The 21834-nt window shown below is 39.7% G+C and overlaps 4 protein-coding genes across 5 annotated transcripts; 3 read left to right on the top strand and 1 right to left on the bottom strand.

The window, feature by feature from the left end:
• Positions 1-4: 4 nt before the first annotated feature.
• Positions 5-10445, top strand: cracr2b (calcium release activated channel regulator 2B). The gene is made up of 18 exons (XM_014407891.3): positions 5-339; positions 2035-2291; positions 2586-2697; positions 2796-2943; positions 3398-3544; positions 3641-3731; positions 3817-3912; positions 3991-4178; positions 5842-5913; positions 6626-6680; positions 7757-7836; positions 7932-8052; positions 8280-8406; positions 8533-8614; positions 8687-8801; positions 9442-9549; positions 9639-9715; positions 10205-10445. The coding sequence occupies exons 2-18, from the start codon at positions 2037-2039 to the stop codon at positions 10287-10289; spliced, it is 1959 nt and encodes a 652-aa protein (XP_014263377.1). The 5' UTR covers positions 5-339; positions 2035-2036; the 3' UTR covers positions 10290-10445.
• A 208-nt stretch (positions 10446-10653) lies between these two features.
• On the top strand, positions 10654-15264 carry cd151 (CD151 molecule). Of its 2 annotated transcripts, XM_004553031.6 has the most exons (9): positions 10655-10821; positions 11698-11782; positions 12201-12392; positions 13030-13104; positions 13489-13509; positions 13756-13860; positions 13988-14143; positions 14249-14335; positions 14434-15264. In XM_004553031.6, exons 2-9 carry the CDS (start codon positions 11699-11701, stop codon positions 14491-14493), a joined length of 780 nt encoding a protein of 259 aa, XP_004553088.1. In that variant the 5' UTR covers positions 10655-10821; position 11698; the 3' UTR covers positions 14494-15264. The 2 variants fall into 2 exon arrangements, with proteins under 2 accessions (XP_004553089.1, XP_004553088.1); XM_004553032.6 differs by lacking the exon at positions 13489-13509 and having other exon boundaries at positions 10654-10821.
• Positions 15265-15303: 39 nt separating this feature from the next.
• Positions 15304-17665, top strand: gatd1 (glutamine amidotransferase class 1 domain containing 1). The gene is made up of 7 exons (XM_004553030.4): positions 15304-15468; positions 15610-15686; positions 16733-16838; positions 16932-17039; positions 17142-17233; positions 17336-17429; positions 17530-17665. Exons 1-7 carry the CDS (start codon positions 15420-15422, stop codon positions 17643-17645), a joined length of 642 nt encoding a protein of 213 aa, XP_004553087.1. The 5' UTR covers positions 15304-15419; the 3' UTR covers positions 17646-17665.
• A 12-nt stretch (positions 17666-17677) lies between these two features.
• On the bottom strand, positions 17678-21813 carry chid1 (chitinase domain containing 1). The gene is made up of 12 exons (XM_004553033.4): positions 21378-21813; positions 21065-21208; positions 20580-20712; positions 20445-20489; positions 20251-20357; positions 20097-20158; positions 19919-20008; positions 19708-19809; positions 19472-19621; positions 18683-18763; positions 18534-18576; positions 17678-18450 (listed from the first exon to the last, which is right to left on the bottom strand). The coding sequence occupies exons 1-12, from the start codon at positions 21480-21482 to the stop codon at positions 18352-18354; spliced, it is 1161 nt and encodes a 386-aa protein (XP_004553090.1). The 5' UTR covers positions 21483-21813; the 3' UTR covers positions 17678-18351.
• Between the last annotated feature and the right edge of the window lie 21 nt (positions 21814-21834).

Below are 21834 nucleotides of genomic sequence, written 5' to 3'. Positions count from 1 at the left end.
TGGTAACGCTTCTTGTTACCGTAATAACGGTAGTACGTTTTTTTCCGAGAATTAAGCAAAAATACAAAATTCCCAAAGTAATTAATTTTCACCAATTTGGCAGGGCATTAATGTGTATCGTGGAAACTTGGATGGTTGCTTTCTAAAAACTGAACGAATAAGCGTAACAACTTAGTAGAAATTTCCGAGTGTCTCAAATCCGCCGTGCTGCGGCATATATTACGGTAATCTCCCTGTCACGCGAGGTCGTCACTGCCACCCAGCGGCGTGAGTAAGTCTTTGAATGCCTCCGAGGTGATCAAAGGTAATGACTGGAGACCTGAGTTCAGCACACCGCAGGTAAGTTGTGAAAGTTTCTTCAACTTCCTAGAGTTGTCAAACAGCGCAGTAAAGCGAGTCATTTAGAAATGCTATTCGTCGCGCTAATCGCCACCTTCTCTGTGTTGTGTCAAGTTGACAACCTGTTGTTTTGTAGTGCAGGTTCTCTCCCCCGTTAATAATAAATGCACACGTCTCCTTTCGCTGGTTTTAGTTTCCCGTGCTTGACACTTTGCTCTAAAACGGGGCATATTTACTCACTTTAATTAATTGTGAGTGATCTTGCTAAATTACAGCCATCAACGCTGAACTGCATTTTACAAACTGTCGCATTTAATGAAGAGGAACTCAGCACATGTTCAACATATGTTCTAAATACATTCACACAGTCAGACAGGATGTGATCTAATGCTTGACTCTTAAGTTTGCCTCAGTTATTTTTGTACCCTACAGCATGTTGTCTCACTCCCCGGGGCTGCCTACATTTGCACCAAACTTAGAGCTTACTAAGAAGTGTTTTTAAGTGCTTAAAAGTTTTGATATGACCTTTGGCTTATTGGGAATCTGAGGTGTCATACAAAATCCTCAGCATACAGTGTTTACACAGGTCTCTTATCTGAAATTGAAGTATATCCCTTATTACACCCAAGTTTTGAAGGCTTCATAGATAATCAGTACGATAATTTACTGCGATAATCAGTGTTTTGGATTTTATGCCTTCATAGATAGCACGCCATGGAAAGAAAGGCAATATTTTATCAACCACTGAGGCAGACCTTTTTTTTAATTCAATGTAGCATAAGGATGTCCAGAAAGAAAGTAGTTCTTACTTCTGGATCAGTTTAGTAGTATGTTTAGTTGTGTTTACACTGAAATGGCTATCCTGAGTAATAGCAATGTCATCTTACTTGAAGAATGATCATGTGTGACGCTGGTAACCCTTATAAATCACTGTTTTATATGAACAGTCATGTTGTCATGGAGGCTGTTTTTCCCCCAACAATTCCTGCAAGTAAAATTTGTTTGCAATTGTGGTTGTTCTGACAATGCAAACAACTGCAAATGTTTAATTTGCATCTCCTCTCCCGTAGCTATCCTCCCTCCCATTCGAGGACACTAATTCTTTTCACATGACACCATCCTGTTTTTTTACCTTCCACGCATCCTGGTGCTCATTCATAGGTTAGATTTTTTTTAATCTATATAAACAGTGAGGACAACTGGCTCATCTGAATGAGGAGTTCTTGTCAAGCCTTTCAGGGGATTCAAAATTATCTATGAAAATGTTTATAGAACAAAATGTGTTCTATGAAAACCATTTTCTTTATCAAAGTTTGTCGCACTGCATTCCTAAAAAATGTCCTAAAATGTAGCATAGACACGACTGATCAGACAGCCGGTCACAGGAGCTCACATGATGTGTAGAGTCAATAGCTAGTTTTTTCTGCACCTCTTGTTTGACAAGGGAGGGTCAAGGTCCTGTTTCTTGCACTATCTTGCAATACTAAAAAGTAGACCCAAAAATGTAAGCAAATGTAATTCTAAAACTGTGCCGGACAAGCAGCGTTATTCCTGGATGAATAAATTTAGCATAGCTGAAATATTATTACGATCGTGTGTTCTCTATCATGTGATATACTAGAAGATAAGCATGTTTACATAGCCTGTACTTAATGATAGACACATTCAAACCCACACCCATCTGTCTCTGTGCAGCAATGTCTAAGTGGCTGGACGATGATGAGGTGCTGGTGGGTGAAGGCAGTGGCGAGGCAGTGCAACTGAGCCCCAGAGCGCGGACTCTGCCTCCTGGGAGCCCCAGATCAGGCCACGGGCGTAGTCCGCTAGCTTCACCCCGCAGCAGGGAGCCAGTTCCACTGAGCCCGCTGGCAAAGACCATGAGCAAGGCCAAACAGCTGTTTCTGCTCTGTGACAAAGAGGGAAAAGGGTTCATCACAAAGCAGGACATGCAGGTGAGCAGCTAATGTGGTAGAGGAGCAACGTTTAGACTGACTGCAGAGTCTTGAACTTTGTCATCTCCTCTACTTGCTCAGTTTTCTATGCACTAATGTTTTGTATTTTCATGATCCTCCTTTTCTTCTTGTGTTCTCTTTCTTACTTTTTAACTTTAACTTATTCTCAGCTTTCATGACCTTGTCCTTCTGATTATTTTTGACTGTTTCTCACAGCACTTTCGAAAGTCTGATTATCAAATTGATATTTGATTAAAGTTTTTCTTGTTATTACTAATATTATTGTGCTTTTAGAGGTTACAGTGGGAGTTGCCACTGACCCCTGAACAGCTAGAAACAGTCTTTGACAGTCTGGACAGAGAGGGCAATGGTTACCTCACTCCTGTGGAGTTCAACACTGGGCTCGGTGAGCACGCTGCACTCAGTCATTTTAGAACAGTTTTAAAAGCGGATGATTAAATAAGCACATTATGTTATTCCTCGGTTCTATTTTCTGTGGTGTAGGTGAGCAGGTGGAGCTGGAGGAGGTGACAGACCTGGATCATGATGAAGCAGAAGAAGAACTGGACGAGGCGGACTTTTCTCAGGACCCCAGTGCTGTTAGATTTGTAAACATACTAATGGAACTTGGCACTGACAAACTTTTCAAAGAGTGAGTACTCTGCCCTAAAATCTTTACCATTAGCTTCCCTTTAAACTGTCCACCAAGATCTCCCCATTCAGTTTCACTGCAGCAGCTGTGTACAGTAATGTCACCTTCATCCTCAAATGTTAGCATATACACTATGTTCATACTGTTCTCATAAAATGGTTTAAATGCATCATCTCCTGCGATTGAGTTTTATTTTTGACTGAAAAATTGACACCAGGCGTGGTCTTCTGCTACTTCAAGGTTTAATGTAATGTGCATTAGGAGATGGTAATGTTTCAAAGGACTGTTTATTTAAAGGAATCTTCAAGGACTTCTTCAATATGTAAATGTATTTATGCAGTTCAGCATTTAAACTCAGCACTTTCTCTTTTCATGTAAACAAGTGATGTCGTGCAGTCACAGTTAGTTTTGTTTTTCGGTCACATTAACAGTTGTGTATTGTGCTGTGTGTCAGTCAGCAGGAGCTGTGTACTCTGTGGTGTGAGCTCCAGAGAGACCGACCAGAGATGCTGAGCGTCCTAGAGGGCATCTTGGTCCATGCAGTGTCCCATTTACAAGACACCATGAAAGAGAGAGACAGTCTGGAACAAGCCTTACGCAGGTCACACCTTCCTTCCAGTACATTCATTTTAAGTAGTTTAACTGTGAGTGTTTGGATTATGCTGAGATTTTGTGTTGTTGTTTTTTTCTGCATTAGACGGGAGAGCGAACATGATCAGGTTGTTCGGTCTATATATGAGGAAATGGAAAGTCAAATCAGAGAGGAGAGAGAGAAGCTCCTTGCTCAGGTATAGATATGTGGTAGTTGCACTGTTGTTCCTTTTAGCAGGTGTACCTCAAATTAGCATTTAATGAATTTATTGTGAAATCAAGGACAGTATTAAACAGAAGGAGAAAGGGAAAATACTTGAGGAGGAGCTGAGGATGCGGGAACAGGAGTTGGAGAATACACTGAAAAAACAGACGGAGGTAGGCATCCGAACTGTACTCATGCCATTATGAAGGGCGTTATATTTTAATGCGAACAGGATCTGTCTTTGTTCTCAGCTTGAGACCCGAATGCGCCAGCTGAGCCACGAGCAAGTAAACATCAAAGAGCAGAACCAGCAGCTTCAGGACCTCAACATGCAGTTACAGGAGCAGGTGGAGCGCAACAAAGAACAGTTGCAGGCTGCGTTGGCTCAGCTCAACTTGGCGCAGATCAGCAATGCGCAAGAACAACTGGCCAGACAGAGGTGATTAACCAAGGTCCAGATGATGCCTTAGCACCAGCTTTGAAGTCATTAAAAACATTGTCTGCATGTGGTATGGCTGAAAAAAATTTTTTTTTTAATTTTAATTTCATTTACTTTAATTTATTTGGCACCAATTCACAATGACAGACCCCATGCCCTGCATATTGTAAGGGAGATAATATTAGAAAGAAACCCCAACAATCACACAACCTTCTATAAGCAAGCACTTTGCAACAAAAGGAAGGAAAACTCGCTTTTAACAGGAAGAAACCTCTGACTGAACCAGGCTCAGGTAGGGGCAGACATCTGAGTCAGTCAAGAGTTTTAGTGTGAAGAGAAGGATTATAAATTCTATTCTGAATTTAACAGGCGGGTGATGAAGAGAAGTTGATATGGGAGAAACATGTGCTCTTTGTTTCTAGTCCTGGTTTGTACTCTTGTTGCAGTGTTCTGGATCAACTGAAGGCTTATCAGGGAGTTTTTAACTACCTGATGACAGTGAATTAGAATACTCTAGCCTACAAGTAATAAATGTAGAAGCTATTTTTTTCAGAATCACTCTGAGACAGGAACGCTTCTGATTTTAGAGGCACTGTGCAAATGAATGAAAGTAGCAATTAAAGAAAACATTTGTTTAATGTGCTCGCTGAAGGACGTATTTTAGAGGATGATCTGATATCCTCGTGTTGGTGTTGTTCCCAGACCATCATGAAAATGTTGTTCCAGGTTCAACATTGCAAGTGACCAATCACATTGTTGTGACGTTATTCTTTTGCGCGCCAAGCCATTCGTGCATTTATGAAATTCCAATGTTGCAAGGACAATATCAATTCTGCTTACTGTTTATTAAAGGGTTACGGTTAGGGTTAGGGTCAGGGTCCGTTGATCGGCGGACAGAGGCGGTTTCACGCAGCTTTAGTACAGTTTTTTGTTTTACGCCGGTTTTTCCCGAAGTCGCAAAAGTATGACGTCACAACATTCTGATTGGTCACTTGCAATGTTGATCCTGGAACAACATTTAGTATGATGATCTGGGAACAACACCAACACGAGGATATCAGATCAACCCATTTTAGATAGTAGTAGATTTTTATCATCTGGCTTCATGGATAAATAATGCTGGGTATCATCTTCATAACTATGAAAATGTATGCAGTGTTTTTTTAACAATATTGTCTAAGGGAAGCATGCATAATATTAAAAACTATTGGTTCCCACTCAGAGCCCTGTGGAGCTCCATGACTAACTTCCATGTTTTAAAAAGATTCCCCATTTTCATGATTATCTATGATTTAAACCAGTGCATCTCACATATATCTCTACCAGGTACCATATGTATTAAAGGCCCTTTAAGATGAGCAGTGTGTTCTAATCTCTAGTAAAATGTTGTGGTTAGCGGTATCAAATGCTGCAATGAGGTCTAACAGGACAAGGATAGAGATGAGTCTGCTGTCAGAGGCCACTGGAACATCATTTGTAACCTTCACTAGTGCTGTTTCTGTGCTATGGTGAGAAGGCTGAACTCTACTTGCAAATGATCAGTTGGCCATTTTACAACAACTCCTTCAAGATTTCTTTAAATAAAAGATTAGAAATAGGTCAGTAATTAGCTAAGACATGTGGATCAAGTAAAGATTTCAAATCTTTTGTTTGCTTCACTTAGAAACGTGATGAAGGTGTCAAGGAACATGAAGAAAGAGAAAGAGAGTCTTTTGAGACAACTGGAGATATTGAGGTAAGTCTAAAACTGTCTGCTGTTTCAGTTAATGCCAAGTTCACAGACTACAGGTATGTTTGAATAGTCCAAAAATCCCGCCACACTTACACTAGACTCCTTAACACCGCCATAAGATAAACTACAAAACTCATATCTTCATCTCACCTTGTTGTTTTATGCAGGTCATAGAAATGAGAACAGTCAGTGAAAAATATCACTTCATTGAATGAGACCTGTAGCAGAAAGCACATTGGCAATACAGCAATAGACACTGCTAATGTAAAGTGAAACCCACTCTATCAAATGTCAGTTTCCTTTCCTGTGCATTTAACAAGCTGTTTTTAAAAATTCAAAACATATCAGTAGGTTATGGCATGAAATGATTTTGGGACAGCACCATCTTGTCTCCTTTAATAAGATTGGTCCGGTGTATCCTGTAATAAAGGAAGCATCAAAGCGCCTTTCCTTATTTTTTGGAGAGTTCAAACAGCTCCTACTGCGGATGCCGTGCAGATATTTCCTTTTCACATTTCTCAGTTAGGAAGCTTCCCAAGGAAAATGCACTATTCAAACTTACCCGTGGTCTTTTTTTTTTTTTTTTTTTTAAATTTAATTCACCATTTGAGACACGGGTCTCACCATGTGAGGATGTCTCTAAATAGATTTCTTTTGTGTGTGTGTGTGTGTGTGTGTGTGTGTGTGTGTGTGTGTGTGTGTGTGTGTGTGTCAGGGATATGAACAAAAGGCTGCGAGATGAGAAAGACGCCCAACAGTCTCAGAAGAGGGTTAGTCACAGACATGCTGTCCTTCCTCCTCTGCCCTTAACATATTACCTACCTAGTGAAGATGTTTGTATGCTGTGGACACAGCAGGTTGATCCACCCTAAGCTAAAACTTGGAATAGATTCATGTTTTACATCATCTGTTATTATTTATATGGGCAGCTGTTATTTTTTTGGTTATTAATTAATGTTGCTGACACAGCCTTTTGCAATGTTGTTTTTCTGTGGATGTGCTCAGTGAACTGAAGGATTTTGTTGACTAGACGTTTATTCTGTCCTGTGTCAACTTGAAGGAAAAGAAAATGTTCTATTTATATTTATGTTTATTGGTCACATTTCACTGTACAAATTCAGGTGAACTAAGTATTTTTTTTTTTCAATCTAATAAAACTTTTTCTCAGACTTTTCATGACTGATAATCTAATTTAGCAACTTTCAGCAGGTTCAGCTCATCCTTGTTGTTTCACAAAACAAACATGAAGCATTTTTGTATAAAATGTGCAAATAATCTCATGAGTATTTATTTAAAAAAAAAAAAATCAACCTTGACGCAAAGACTGCCTCTTTCTTTATTTACCTATTGTATTTTTTTAAATCTACAAACACGAGTGCAAAGTTAAAAATAAATGAATAATCATAGTTGGACTGCATTCCTGCATTTTAAATGTACACTGTAAATAGTTTACTAGTGGAAGCAAGTGGAATTACTACAGAGATCACACACTCATGAGTGCAGTCCTGTGATAAAATCAAGTACACCATAGACATAATTCAGTAGTTTGTAGAGTTCAGCACAATAACTTGAAGTAGTCGTTTTGAATGAAGCCAATATGTCCAAGTCTGTGGCTACAAAACACCCAAATCATAAACCCTCCACCACCACATGAGGCTTTTGTGCTGATATCCTGTGTTTGGTTTTCACCAGACATCGCACTGAGCGGTTCGGTTCAAAGCGCATTTACCTTGGATATGCACCATGCTACATCCATAAATCTTTAATACTTTATAAATCTGTGGACGAGTATGAAATCTTAATGCTACATATTTCTTCTGCCTCACTTTCTACAAAAACCTTGTAGACTCCAAATGTCACACAGGCTTTGCAGAAGAGAGGGTCAGTTATAGGTAACTACTTACTGGAGGACAAGCCAATGAAAAGGTTTGTATAAATAGTGCATCTGTTTGTCATTTTTGCAGTGATGTAGCAGATGGATATAGGCAGCCACTAATTTTGTGTATTTATTGATTCTGAAGACAGCCATGCTCTGCTGATGAGTTGGAGCAGGACAAAAAGACAGAGGTGACAATATCATCCAAGAAACACCAACCGTCATGTAGAGTCAGGGGTGAAAATGTTGAACAGACCCAAACTCAGGTAGGGAAAATGTAAAATCTACAAATACACATAATATATCTGAGAAATAATTATTGAATAGCGCAGATGCAGCAACAAAACTGAGCAGTAATGATGGAAATTATGTTTTGAGGCTTTTGGTTTAGGGCTTAAACAACCACTGGTCACTCAAAAAAAAATAAAAATTAAACTTTTCAAATATTAGATTGATCAAAATGTCACCTTTGATTCTTTTATCTGAATTCTAGAGCAAAGCTGTCAGTACTCAGCAAGTGTTCAAGGTTGTGTTTCTGGGTAACTCGGGGGTGGGTAAGAGCTCCTTCATCCAGTATTATTGCACAGGGCGCTCCGACAGTAAAGTCAGCACTACCATTGGTAAGTCTTTTCACAGCGATGTACGTGCTCATCAGTGTATAGAAAACTACTGTGTGTATGTTGAAGTAAATGTTTGATATATGTATTGAAGTCGAGCATGAAGTCATAAGGCTTTGTTGTTCATAGGTATAGATTTTAAGATGAAGACTATAACTGTGGACTCCACCACCATCATCCTGCAGCTGTGGGACACTGCAGGGCAGGAGAGGTCAGACATGTTTACACAAGCACACAAAATCATCCGAGGTGCAGAATGTTTTACATCGAATCTGTTTTTTAGGTTTCGCAGCATCACCGAGCAGTACTACCGAAAGGCCGACGGCATCCTTGCCATGTATGATGTAACGCACTCCGCCTCCTTCACTGCAGTGAGAGGATGGATGGACTCCATCAGGGTGAGTAGGCGGCACTACCATGGTTTGATGTAAAAGCATGCAAAACAGTGGATCTTTATTTGAATATACGTGAAAGTTACTGACGTAATGGCGATGCACGAATCTCAGTCCTAACTTTGATTCCTTTTTTATATAAGATGACCTTTATTAGTCCCACAGGTGGGAAATTTGTTTTGTTACAGCAAAAGTGCAAAGTTATGTAGCAGAAATTAGAAAAACACTGGAATGCAATAAAATAAAATAAAATACTATATACAATACAATAAAATAGAATAGAATAATATATACAATAGAATAAAATAGAAATACAAATGCTATATACAACTGAGTAAGAAAATACAAATGTACAACTTCGTCAGAAGAAGAATTGTATAAGAATTGCACATATAGCATTTAGAATTGCACATATAGCAGTCTTATTGCACGTGTGAGGGTTTGATCAGCTGCAAAAGTCTTTGTTGTGGAGTCTGACAGCAGTGGGGAGGAAAGACCTGCGAAATCTCTCCGTCCCACACCGTGGGTGCTGCAGTCTCCCACTGAAGGAGCTGCTCAGTTTTTATATATATTATTGGGGTGACCTCTTTGGTGTATCTCCTTTATGTATAGCGTGTACTATAAACCCGCTGTATGTTTGTCTCAGGAGAAGATGTGTGAAGGTGCTGTACTAATGCTGCTGGGGAACAAGCTGGACTTGGCTGACAATCAGTGTAGAGAAGTGAGAACAGAAGAGGGTCAAAAACTGGCAGAGGTGAGGCGCATTAGACTATTCACCCAAATTTCTAAAATTGTAAAGCCACAAATGTATAAAAAGAAAAGTCTATTTTTTTGGTTATACAGCAACATCAAGCTTTGTTTTATGAGTGCAGTGCCAGGAATGGATTGAACGTGGAGGAACTAATGAATCACCTGGCAGGGTATGGCATCACATATTTGTGATTTACAGAATCACATTATGAAAATCCTCTGGAGCATTTATATAATATTACAGATAATCCTTCTGTACTTTTCTGTTGTAGCTTTGCCCATTTGTGACTTTTAAATGTAATCCCTATTAAACATCCTATCAAAGGCTAATAATAAATGAGAAGAGGGAGGTGCTGAGTGTAAATGTTGTCTTTTGTTTTGTTTTGTTTTGTTTGTTTTATGCACGCAAATCTTCAGAGGGAGGCTTTGGTAACATTTTTAAAATTGCCATGGTAGTTGTTTTATCTGACGAATCGACAAAGGGATCAAAGTAGCAAGCAATTCAGCATACATATATTCTATCTCAGATTCCATAATAGATTCCACTACTGTTAATCTATTAATTACCTAATAAACTGGTAGCTGGATGAACTTCCTCTGATATTACAGTAAGATCACAGATTTTTCTTCTCATATGTTGCGGTTTCTGTACATTTTAGGATGTTGGTAACTCAGCATGAACGCCAGTGTGAAGATGCACTTCTACTGACTGAAACCATGCCTAAAAGAAGTTGCTGTGCATGAACAGTTGAGGACAGGCTTTTGAAAAGACTGAAACTGCCTCCAGGTGTTCTTCTTTGGTTCAGTGGAGCCACGTTGTATCCCACACCAACAGCAGATCACCACGTCGTGACGTCACATCAGGCATTTTTCTGTGAACAAGTTTACTGAATAGAATAATGTTTTCCTTTGGGTTTATGCATCTTTCAGAAATGTCTAATAAAATCTATTTTTGATGACTGCTCTTTTGTCATGTGTCTTTAAAAAAAATCAGTTAAACCTTTAAGCTGCATGCTTTAAAGCAAGTAGAGCTCGTATGCATGGGAAACCAGCTGGGGGCAGACAAGTACAGCTTGCAGAGGGGCGAGCAGCCTGTTGTGCCAAAAGAGGACAGACGCTCAGACCCTTGAGTGGGAGGCTCGAGTGTGACTGTCAGCTGAGAACTTACATTGTTGCGCTCAACCTTCAAAGACAGTTGGACGCTGAGGTCGGCGGACTCTGAGAAGACGTTACCCTGATAATCTACATCCTTTGGGAGGTCCACCATCTAAACCAGGTAGGAGTATTTTGGTCTGTGTGAAAACAGCAGTTTTTCCATGACATAATGAGTTAAAAATAACTCTGAATATGACCACGGTGATATTGTTTTCAGTCGTACTTACACATTAAGATTGTCTTAAAAGTATATTTTAATCAGGTTTATACGTGTTATCTTTTTAACTGTTCTTTATATATGTTTGTAAACAAAGATGTTCATTTGTGTTTAAAATATAAAAAACAGAAAAGAAAAACATTTCCCATGATGCTCAGGATCATGACTTCTCTCAAAATAGAAGCACCAGGAAAGTTCTGTTTAGGCAAGAATAACAACATTTGACTTGAGCCTGAAGTAAAGAGTGAAAAGCTAACACAAAATCACTGAAGAATGAGACGATCAGATTATGTTACTGAAACGGGGGACGGATGTGTGTCTGCTGGATGATATGTGACACAGGACGTTAAGTATGTTTTCCCCACAACATATTTGATTTCATCTCTGAGCTCTTTTCCATTGCACTCTTATAGCACCTCGAGCTACTGCACAAAGACTAAGGTACAATCTCAACAATAGCCGTCACAAAAAGCCCAATTGTTCTGCAACCCACGGCAAAGGCAGGACTAAAGGGAACTGAAAGAGGAAACTGATATAGAAATAAACTGCATGTATAACTACATCACATATGACACTAATACAGCTTTCCATTATAAAGGATAGGAACAGAAATCTGTGTAAATCTTGCAGTGGGGGGGGGGTATAGCCTGCAGTTTTGCTCTCAGTATCTTGTAGTAATCCCTTTAGGGGGAGACTGAGATGTGCCATCGAATATTTGGTTGTTTCTTTACTGTATCAGCTTGAACACTGCTAACATTAATAATTCCCCTTTTTTAACAGAATGGAAGTTCGACGTGAAAAAAAGCACGCCTGCGGGACGATTTGTCTGAAGTATCTTCTTTTTCTTTTCAATGTTCTTTTCTGGGTAGGTTAATATAAAAGTGCAAAGATTTTCACTGAATTTTAGATTACAAAAGCAACTTTTGAACGATGTCATCTTAATTCAGTCAGTTGTAATTGATTTAAAGTTGCAACATTAAATTTGTGCAGTGCTTAAAATGCCATAGACATTAAGATGACTTCCTTTGTACACAGACACATTTAAAAAAAAAACGGAAAAAAAAACATACAAACTTTTTTATTTACTTATTTTTACTTTATTAACTGCAATTTCCTTTAGGCTTTAAGAATAGACTGATGTTCTAGTCTCTCAGGGCTTACACTGAAAGAATGAGGCGTTGTCCAGTGTGATCACATTTTAAGAGCAAAGTTATAACTTATGTGCTGCATTCTCACTACGAGCATCTGGTTTGAGTTGAGCTGGTAACGGTATGTTCTGTCAGCTGGCAGGTGGGGCTGTGTTGGCGGTGGGCGTGTGGACTCTGGTGGAAAAGAGCGACTACATCAGTTTGCTGAGCTCCAGCTTCTATGCAACTTCGGCGTACATCCTGATAGCTGCTGGAGTCATCGTGATAGTGACCGGGATAATCGGCTGCTGTGCCACGCTGAACGAGATGAAGAGTCTTTTGATTGTGGTACGGTGACCACGCCCACAAAATACTACCTGTTACAGAAAAACTGATTTTTCTTGCCCGTTTCACTTCACTCCACAGAAGCTGAAATCCTTTTTTCATTAGTCCACATGAGAAACCATGGCACTTTTAAGTCCATGTTTATACACTCTCACCCCCTGGTCCAGGTTGTGTATTGAAAGCTAATCCTTGGTGACCTTCTGTCTCGTCTGCCTGCACTCAGTGCAGCTCATTATGCCAGGCATGCCTGTCAGATATAACAGATAAAGTCATGCACAGTGTGTCTTTAAGAGTTTAGATATAGAGTGTCGCTCATGCCAGAGGAATGAAGGGCATCACAAGCTGCTGCTTGGACTTAAGAGTGTGTGTGAGTGAGACAGACAGACAGACAGACAGACAGACAGAGGGTCTGTGAGGATATCACTCAGACTCAGTGGTATATCTCTATGGTCATACTCCCCGCAATCTTTATAATGAGCACCTTCCTTTCCCACCATTTAATCACTTATTTTCTGGAGTATGATGTTTGTATTTTGTAGCCATGCACAGATATGTTCAGTGACATTATACCTGCAAAATGGTGCAAAATAATGGCATTTCACTGTATTCATAGTCATTTTTGTTATGTCTCTGCCTACAGTATCTGATCTTGTTGCTCTGTATTTTCCTTCTGGAAATCATTGCTGGTGTTCTGGCATACATTAACTACCAAGAGGTGAGGTGCCATACTTTCTATTTGTATCTGTTTGTATATAGAGACAAAAGTAAATAGTGACATACAGTTTATTTTGCTATAACTTGCACAGCTTCCAGTACTTTTTATGGTTATATCTATTCATCATTTAAATTTCACCCCAGAAATTACAAATGTCTTTTTTTTTTGTCTTTCTGCTTGCATTATGTGTATTTTATTAATTCTACTTTCCTTTCAAGTATTTCTCCTAGCTTTGCATCATTTTAATGTCAAATCTAACAACCACTCAGTTGCTGCACTCCTTTGTGAAGTGTGTTTTACATGCTTTTCTGTGCATGTTCATTTGTCCATTTTTCCCCCATCCTTCTCACGCCTCTCTTTCTTCCCCCTTTTTTCTTGCTCTAGTGTTTCCCTTTCTGCTACCAGGTAATCTACTGCAGTGTGTTTCTCCTTTATATCAGTCTGTTTTAGTTCTGACAGGTTGAGGTTATTTTTATTTGCAAGAGTCTTCATTAGAATCAGGGAGTGAGGTCATAGAATCTGTGCTCATATATTTTGAGTTATCTGTGGGTATTGCTCAGGTAGACAGGAATGTTACGGGGGAAGGAGGAAACTTGATCAGGAGCTATTTTTGTTGATGGGAGGTACTAAAGAGCTTCTCCTGTCTCACAGCTGGATGAAGAGCTCAAACAGAACCTGAAAGTGACCATGCAGCAGAAATACCAGCAGCCAGGAGAGGAGAGCATCACACAGGCTGTGGACAAACTACATCAGGAGGTGTGGAAAAGGAGAATTTGTTTCAGAAAAAGGCTCGAATAAAAAATGAGTAACATCAGTAAGACTGGACATGATTAATAATGAAATTCTGTGTTAACTGCAATTTTCTCATTATTTTCCCTCTCAGTTTAAGTGTTGTGGTAGCCACAACTTCTCAGACTGGAGCGACAGTGTGTGGATCCAGGCAGCAGAGAACGAGCGTCTTGTTCCCGATAGCTGCTGTAAAACTCCAGGTGAACTCTGCGGCCGCAGGGACCATCCCTCCAACATCTACAGAGTGGAGGTAAAAACGAGAAAGCTCTCCATCGACGCAGCGTGGCTAAATTTCACATGATAACAAGATATTATTATTTATTCTTTTTTTTCTCCCCTGTTCTTGTGCTCTCAGGGAGGCTGCATCATGAAGTTAGAGGAATTCCTCTTGAGTCAGTTATATATTCTCGGTGCAGTTGGTATAGGGATTGCATTTCTACAGGTGAAAGCTTTTACTGCTGAGCAAAACGGAGATAAATATGAACATCTATTTTAATGGAGTCTGGAAATAATGAGGTCTTTGTGTCTGTTTTGTTTCAGCTTCTGGGGATGATGTTTACATGCTGCCTTTACCGGAATTTGAAAGAAGATCCATACTAATTTTGTACTTCCCCCCTCCCCATCCATCTATTCATTTTCTTCCAATTGTCCAATTCATGACCGTGGGGATGGGTGCTGGAGCTTATCCTAGCAGTCATATGGCGAGAGGGAGGGTACACCATTGGACAGGTCACCAATCTGTCACAGGGCTAATACATGAGGACAGACAACCATTCACACCAACAGAATTTAGAATCACCAATTAACCCAACCTTGTGCACACTGTCGGTGGAAGTTGGAGTACCTGCAGAGAACATGCAAACTCCACACAGAAAGGCCCCAGGTTGGATTTGCACCCAGAATCTTCTTGCTATGATAATGCTAACCACCACACCACTGTGACACCCTTGTAGGGATCACTGAAGTTTTTTTAAACATCACAAAATTTAACACAACTTCTAAAATGTTTTCCAAATTATTATAACCCCACCACCCCAAAAAAGTATTTTTTCCCACAGTCCTACGATGCTGCATAGTTACTTCAAACACTGCGATGCTGCTGGACAGCACTGCTCATTTGTTCTCGCAAAAACAGCTTTGCATGTGTTTATGTATTCTTTAATTTAGGTCACAAAGGATTTTTAACTCTTTAAAATGAGTGGTGTATATTTAAAAAGCAGAGCAATATGAGCATGTTGTGGCCGCTTCTCTGTTTGTCTTTTTAATTGCTTTTTTATGTATAGTCATTACAAATGTGTATTTAAAAAACTAATATAAAGAACTATTTTTCTTTGTTGGATGCAAATAAAAGATACTTCCTTATAATTTCCACCCAAATTCTCAGATAATTTCTCCGACTGAACTTTTATTTTGAAACTTATAAGCGGATGTTGTTGTCAGCTGACTGTACACCCTCCTCGCGTATTTCTTTTGCATCGTCTCACCCTCAAGGTTTTTCTTTATAATTTAAAGCAAATATTATTAAAATGTCAGCGAAACCAACGTGTTTGATAGTGGCGAGTGCTTCTTCTCAAGGTGAGCCCGTTAGCTTTACTTTGAACAGCTCGGCTGTTCTCAATCATTCATGAATTTGTCCGTTAGCTTTGACTTACTTAGAGCTGCAGAACTAGCATGAGCTCTCTAAAGCGTTTTATCTCACACATTTTGTTTATTCAGGGGTGTCTGCGAAATCTTTCCATCAGTCCTTCAGCCTTTGTAGTCCGGTCTTTAACCTACAGACAGCCACACCAGGGGTAAGACTCCACCTGACAAGCAAATAGCAGATACACGAACAGCTGTCGTGACCTAAGCGCGTTAGTCCGTACTTACGTAGACAGTCTCCATGACAACTGCGCAGATTAAAAAAAAAAAAAAAAAAATCAAAGGAGAAATTTAAATAAATAAATAAACACGTCTTTTCTTTTTTTTACTTTTTCTTTTCGTTTGTTTGTTTTTAAATATGGTGGTAAAGAAAAAAAATTCCACGATATTTTCTTTGGGGGGTACCTTATTTTGGGGAAATTCAGCAATCTCTTTATCACTAAACTTTTGTGGTGATTCCTTGTATGCGGTTTTTATGTCCTGGTGAGTACTGAAATTAAAGTTCATTCAAATAACTTTGAAATAGGTGCATGTAGAATAGATAGTTACCAAAAGGACCACAGAGTGGTGCTTCTAGTCAGTGGAGTGTTGCTAAAATTAGAAAGTGATGTATCTTGTAGGATTAAAAAAAAAAAAAAAAAAAAAAAAAAAAGACCAGCGGTATAATCAAGGGTGATGAATGAAAGAAGAAAAAGAAACTCCAGGACAAACAAGTACCTCGTTTCACTGTGACACCCATTGTCCCTGTGCAACAGTAGCATCACATTTATACAAATATATGGGTGTTACTAAAAAAAAAAAAGTGTTTTTTCCTGAAATCCAAGTTTGTTATAAAATTGCAGCTACATTGCCAATCGCAAAATCCATTTTTTTTCTCCTACTGGTAGCTCATCCTGGTAGGGCAGGTAAAATGATCAGAACCCTGAGTTTAAAATATTTATCAACCACCAGTTTCAAGAATTTAAATATTATCGCAACAAAGATACATTATTAGATCCATGTTTGTAGAGATGGACTTACACACCCGAAAAAAAAGTTGTCTTTTATACCCTGCTTTCACCCTACTACTACATCTGAAAGGTCACGGACATGCGCTTTAAGATGCAACCCAGTTCTTGGAAATAGTTCTTGTCCACTTTGTGATCATTACCCTGGGTGTGTGATGTTACCCTGTACAGAAGTGTTTCTGTGGTTGCAGGGGAAGCCAATAGACTTTGTTGGGGTTGATGAAAGCACAGCTAGATGGGTGCAGGACTTCAGTGTGAAACCCTACGCAACACCAGCCAAACTTGAATCCATAGATGGTGAGAATATTTATTTCATGCCCATTCGGCCGTTTTCATGTCTGCTGCTTTAACTACTATCTGCTCACTTGTGTCACGATGACCCCTTTTAAGGTGCCCGATACCAGGCACTGCTCATCCCACACTGCCCTGGAGCGCTGAATGACCTGGCACACAGCGGCTCTCTGCACCGCATTCTCGCGCACTTCATCTCTCAACAAAGTGAGCTTGGGGCTTGTTTTAACATCTGTATGTATTTTTCTTGTTGTTTTTTTAGGAACACATGTACATGTGGTTTGCTTGGTTTTTTTCCCCTCTGTGCAGAGCCGGTGTGTGCAGTGGGACAGGGAGTGTCTGCACTGTGTTGTGCCACTGAAGGACAGAGGTGGATTTTCAGTGGCTACAGCTTAACAGGGGTTAGTGTTTGGTGAACTCACTAGGGGAAATATAACCCATATATTTGTTCAGCTATCACATGTTTGCTGTATTTAGTAACACCAACTTGTTGATCTTAATAGCCTTCAGTGTTTGAACTGGTGCGGGAACCTGATTTTGCCAACCTGCCCTTGATTGTAGAAGACTTCGTGAAAGACAGCGGTGGATCGTACACAGGTGAGCTTACCCTGCTAATAACAGAAGAGTCAAATACCAAATAATTATTTCTAAAACAGTCTGATGTTCGTCTCTGTGGGTTTTTTTTTTTTTTTTGCAGCAAGTCAAGAAGATGCCATGCATGTGGTCGTAGACAGGCACCTCATAACTGGACAGAACATGCAATCAACCTTGCTCGCTGTAAATAATCTAATCCTGCTCTGTAATGCCAAATAAAAACCTGAAATAATACACGAGGAATGCTCCGATTCGACAGCTTTGTCGTCCCACTTTTATATTCATGTAATTAAACATTTATTTTGAACAAGTATCAGAAAAATGCTGGGTCAGAAAGAGATGTTTGGCAAAACTGCAACATACCACTTGGTTATTTGTTGATGCTGTTATTATAAACCGAGTAAAAGCAACAGGATTGTGTAGATTCAAACATAATAAAAAATAAAGCATCAGGAGCAGATGTATTGTTGCTGATGGATGAATCTTTTTAAGAGCACAGATGATTTTAGGCGTTGGACTGAAGCGATGCTGCAGATGTCTGAAGGCCTCCAAATATAAATAAACCCTTAATTAAAATGGATACATACTGATAATCATGCAGCTTATTTTGTTGAATGCAGAGATGTACTAATCTGTACTTTTTTTCTTTCTTTTTTTAAATCGTATCATCACAGAAAATAAATAAAATACACTGAAGTACCTTTTTTTGTTGGTTGCAGATGCCTAAAAATAAACCGCCGTGTCATTCAAGAGCTCGATACATTCACGACCCTCAAACAAGTTGAGCGTTAATTAAACCCCGTCAGTGGCTCACTGCAGATGTCGAGATAGGAAAAAAAACAAAACGGCACTGACTTCAATGACAAAAAATATAGATATATTGTGTCAATCCGAGATTCACAGTGTTCGCCAACAAGTCCAACTCTTATAGCAGATCATAGAAATAATCCAGTCCTTGTCCCAATTCCCACAAGGAAATTCCTGTTCCCAGTTCAGCAGCTAAAGAAATCCTCAGGTCGATTGACTGTAAAACAGTTGAAATAATATTAATCACTCATTGATGATTAATACTCCTATTCTTTTAATTGCAGAAGTGAACAGTTTTACCTTCAGTGAAGGGTAGTACACCACATGCTTAACTGCATTGTTCCTAAAATAAAAGGCAAAGGACAGGATATTTAATCAAGAAAAGCTCTCGGGACATTTAAATAACCTCGAAATATTGTTTAAACCCTGATGTTTTATTAAATTAATACCTCTTGTAAGTGAAGTAATGCTCTGCAGAGTATTCATCCCAGAGAACCTTTGGCCTGTGTTCTCGCAAGATCTCGATGTACCTGCAGGAAACCACAGACGAGTGCGGTAAGAGGCTTCAAGTCCATGTCAAAGTTCTCAATCGACTCTTTACTCCAACTTATCGCCATTTTTTACTATAAATAAAAAGCTCATGCTACTTGCAGTCAGAAAATTACGTTTAGTACTGTGAAAAAGTCCTGAGCCACCCTGTAATTCTTTTTATTTTGCTAAAAGAAAGGGAACCAATTTTTTTTTTTTTTTTTTTTTTTTTTTTTTAAATCCATGCAAACATACGTGGAATTACCAGAGTTTCTACAATTCTAATGAGCTTGAAAGTCAACACAGTCTGAATGCTATGCAGTAAATGTTTAAGGATGCTGCACACCTTGTCGAGGTATGCTATGTTTACTCTTTGAGAATCACCTTTTTACTGCAAAAATATGATTTTGTGTCAAACTCCAAAACTGGTTCTTTGCCAAGTCATCTACTATGTGCAGACACAACACTAGTGCGTCCTTCGAGTTAGGTACCTTTTTTTATGCTGAGTGATTTATAGATCAGGGTTAAGTGGTTTAACAAAAAAACTGTAATGGAAATGGTCAGGACTGGACTGAAAATGTGTGAAAAAGCAGGAAAAGACTTTTTCAGATCAGCCCAAATATCAAAGAGAAATTAAAAATGCATGCCGTGGAAGAGTTCGGGTCTTAGGAGGTTAAAGTATTGCAGCAATAGCTAGAGTTTCAGCTCACCTTGTTCCCAGGACTGGCTCTGTTCCCTGGCTTGCAAAATCAAGGCCGTACAGATTGAGTCCAAGCAGAATCTTCTCCCTCCACTGAGAGTTTGGTGCAAGCTGGAGGACACAGTCTCTGACCCAGGGCAGCGGAGAGCTAGGGCCCGGCCTATAACAACAACAGCACACAACTCAGAAAACTGGATTAACGCCAGTTTGAATCCTCTTGTTGCATCACCTGTGCCATGTACTCACCTGGCACCACTGGAATAGTCATATGTCATGAGACTGAATCCATCGACGACTGGGGCCAACTGCTCAAACTCCTCCCTGCCAAACATACCCGGCTGCCCTGTGCTGATAATTCACAGGAAAAACAAATCTAAACCAATCACACTGATTGTTTTTGTTGTTTGTTTGTTTTTTTAGCATTTATAGCTGCTGAATGCAAAATAAATGAATTCACCTTGTTACTGCTGGTGGAATAACAAGAATGCAGTCTAATCTTTTAGCTTTCAAAGTCTCGCATATGTGTTTCACCAAATGGACCAGTTCCCTGTGTGGGTAGATCAGAAATGCTTGATTATTGATTAACCTCAGACAAAGCAAAACTTGTGATCGGGGCTTGCAACAGAATCACTCACTTTCTTTTGTTACCTCCCAGCTGACTCCACAACTCCAAGGTGAAGCCATCGAAACCTTCAGTCTGCAAAACCACGGTTTTTACGTTAATCAGTCACCGAATAAACCAAAAACAAGGTTTTATTGGAATTAAAGACACAAACACTACTTATTTACTTTTGCAACATCCACCAGCTCAGTTCCCAACTCGTCAATTTCATCCTCACTTCCAAATACTGCCATGTAGTCCTGGTAGGACCAGCCATCAAATAAGAGCCGAGGCACTGATGGTTAAAAAAGAAAATGAACTAATCTGAATCCACACAATCAGACTTGAGTACCTGTGGGCAGTAAAGTTGGCATTCACTCACCAATCCTGACTTTTTTGTTAGACTTGCGTACAGCTTTGACCCAGCCTGAAAAGATCAAAAGACGCTCTTTTACCTCATGTTCATCCGTGACTTATTAATCAGTGATAAAGTTAAGGAAAAAAGTGGATCATCTGCCTGGATCGTGATCGTGGAGTCCCGTAACGTCAAAGGTTTCAGGTCCTCGTCTGCGCAGCTGAAGCCACACCGGTGACACCGAAGTTAGCTTGGACCCAAACATCTTGGCAACGTCATAGCCGTGGGAATTCCACTGCAGGATGAGAAAAATAAGTTGTGTCTTTGACTGTGCTAAAACGTACATATGAAACCCTAAAGGGCAGGTTTTTAATTTTCTTACATGACCATAAGCATATTAAATTAAAGTGTTACCAGTGTCATAGATGAGGGGGGATTGGATAGATTTTTTGGTGACAGCTAATAAAGATTAAGAAATTAGAATGTGATTATCAAACCAGTTAATGATTCATTATCTATCAACTGATAAATCTACTCACTGGAGTCCACATGGCTATGGTCTGTCCCATCACTTACACACTATTGTCAAACGTTTAAATTCAGCAGGAGAACAAGGAGATATAATTGTGACTGGATTTCAGACTTACGGGTGTCACATATCCAAGCACTGGTCCTTGAAACGTTTTCTTGATGTGTGCACAGTATCTCTTTTCCTCCTTCGCTATGTCTTTCCAGTGCGGGTCTGACACAACAAGGTTTCTCTCCAGTACAGATAATTCTGCTGGAGATGTCTAAACAAGTGAGATCAAAGAGAAAAGAGCCCGTTTCAGTAACAGATAACCACGACAGGACGGAGACAGAAGACCAAGGACATTTTAGGCAAACGCGTTCAGACCTGTTTGACCTGACAGCACAGAACAGCTCGAACCAGTTTAAAGATTAAGACCTGAAGTTACTCACCTCAGCTTCAGCTTTGTGCGACTTCTTTGCATCGGTTTTTGAAAGTGTGGCACTGACCAGCCAGCAGCTTGAGACGATATGAAGGAAGACCAACGAGGCTCTCATTTCCAAAAAGCCAATTTAAAAAACACAGAGCAGTTAAATATAAGATTGGCTAGCTGAGGTCTGCAGATTTGCAGTGCAAGTGTTTCCTTCCTTTACTGGGATGTGTGAGATTAGAAACCACCATATCCTCCCGCGGCCTAAAATCAAGCAGAGCAGTAACCCAAAGCGGCCCGGCTCGTCCTGCTAAAACATACTACCCTAAATAACCATAAACAGACTGAAAGCTTTTGATGTCAGGCGGTTGGTGTCTGTTTGACTGACAACTTATCTCAATGTGCTTCTGAAGCGTCAGCCTCGCCAGGAAACTTCCGGGGTTTGCATTTTTCAAAATAAAAGGTGCGTGTTTGTGACA

The sequence above is a fragment of the Maylandia zebra genome, linkage group LG7 (assembly GCF_041146795.1).
Source record: "Maylandia zebra isolate NMK-2024a linkage group LG7, Mzebra_GT3a, whole genome shotgun sequence".
Classification (NCBI taxonomy): Eukaryota; Metazoa; Chordata; class Actinopteri; order Cichliformes; family Cichlidae; genus Maylandia; species Maylandia zebra.
This window is presented reverse-complemented; position numbering and strand designations above follow the sequence as displayed.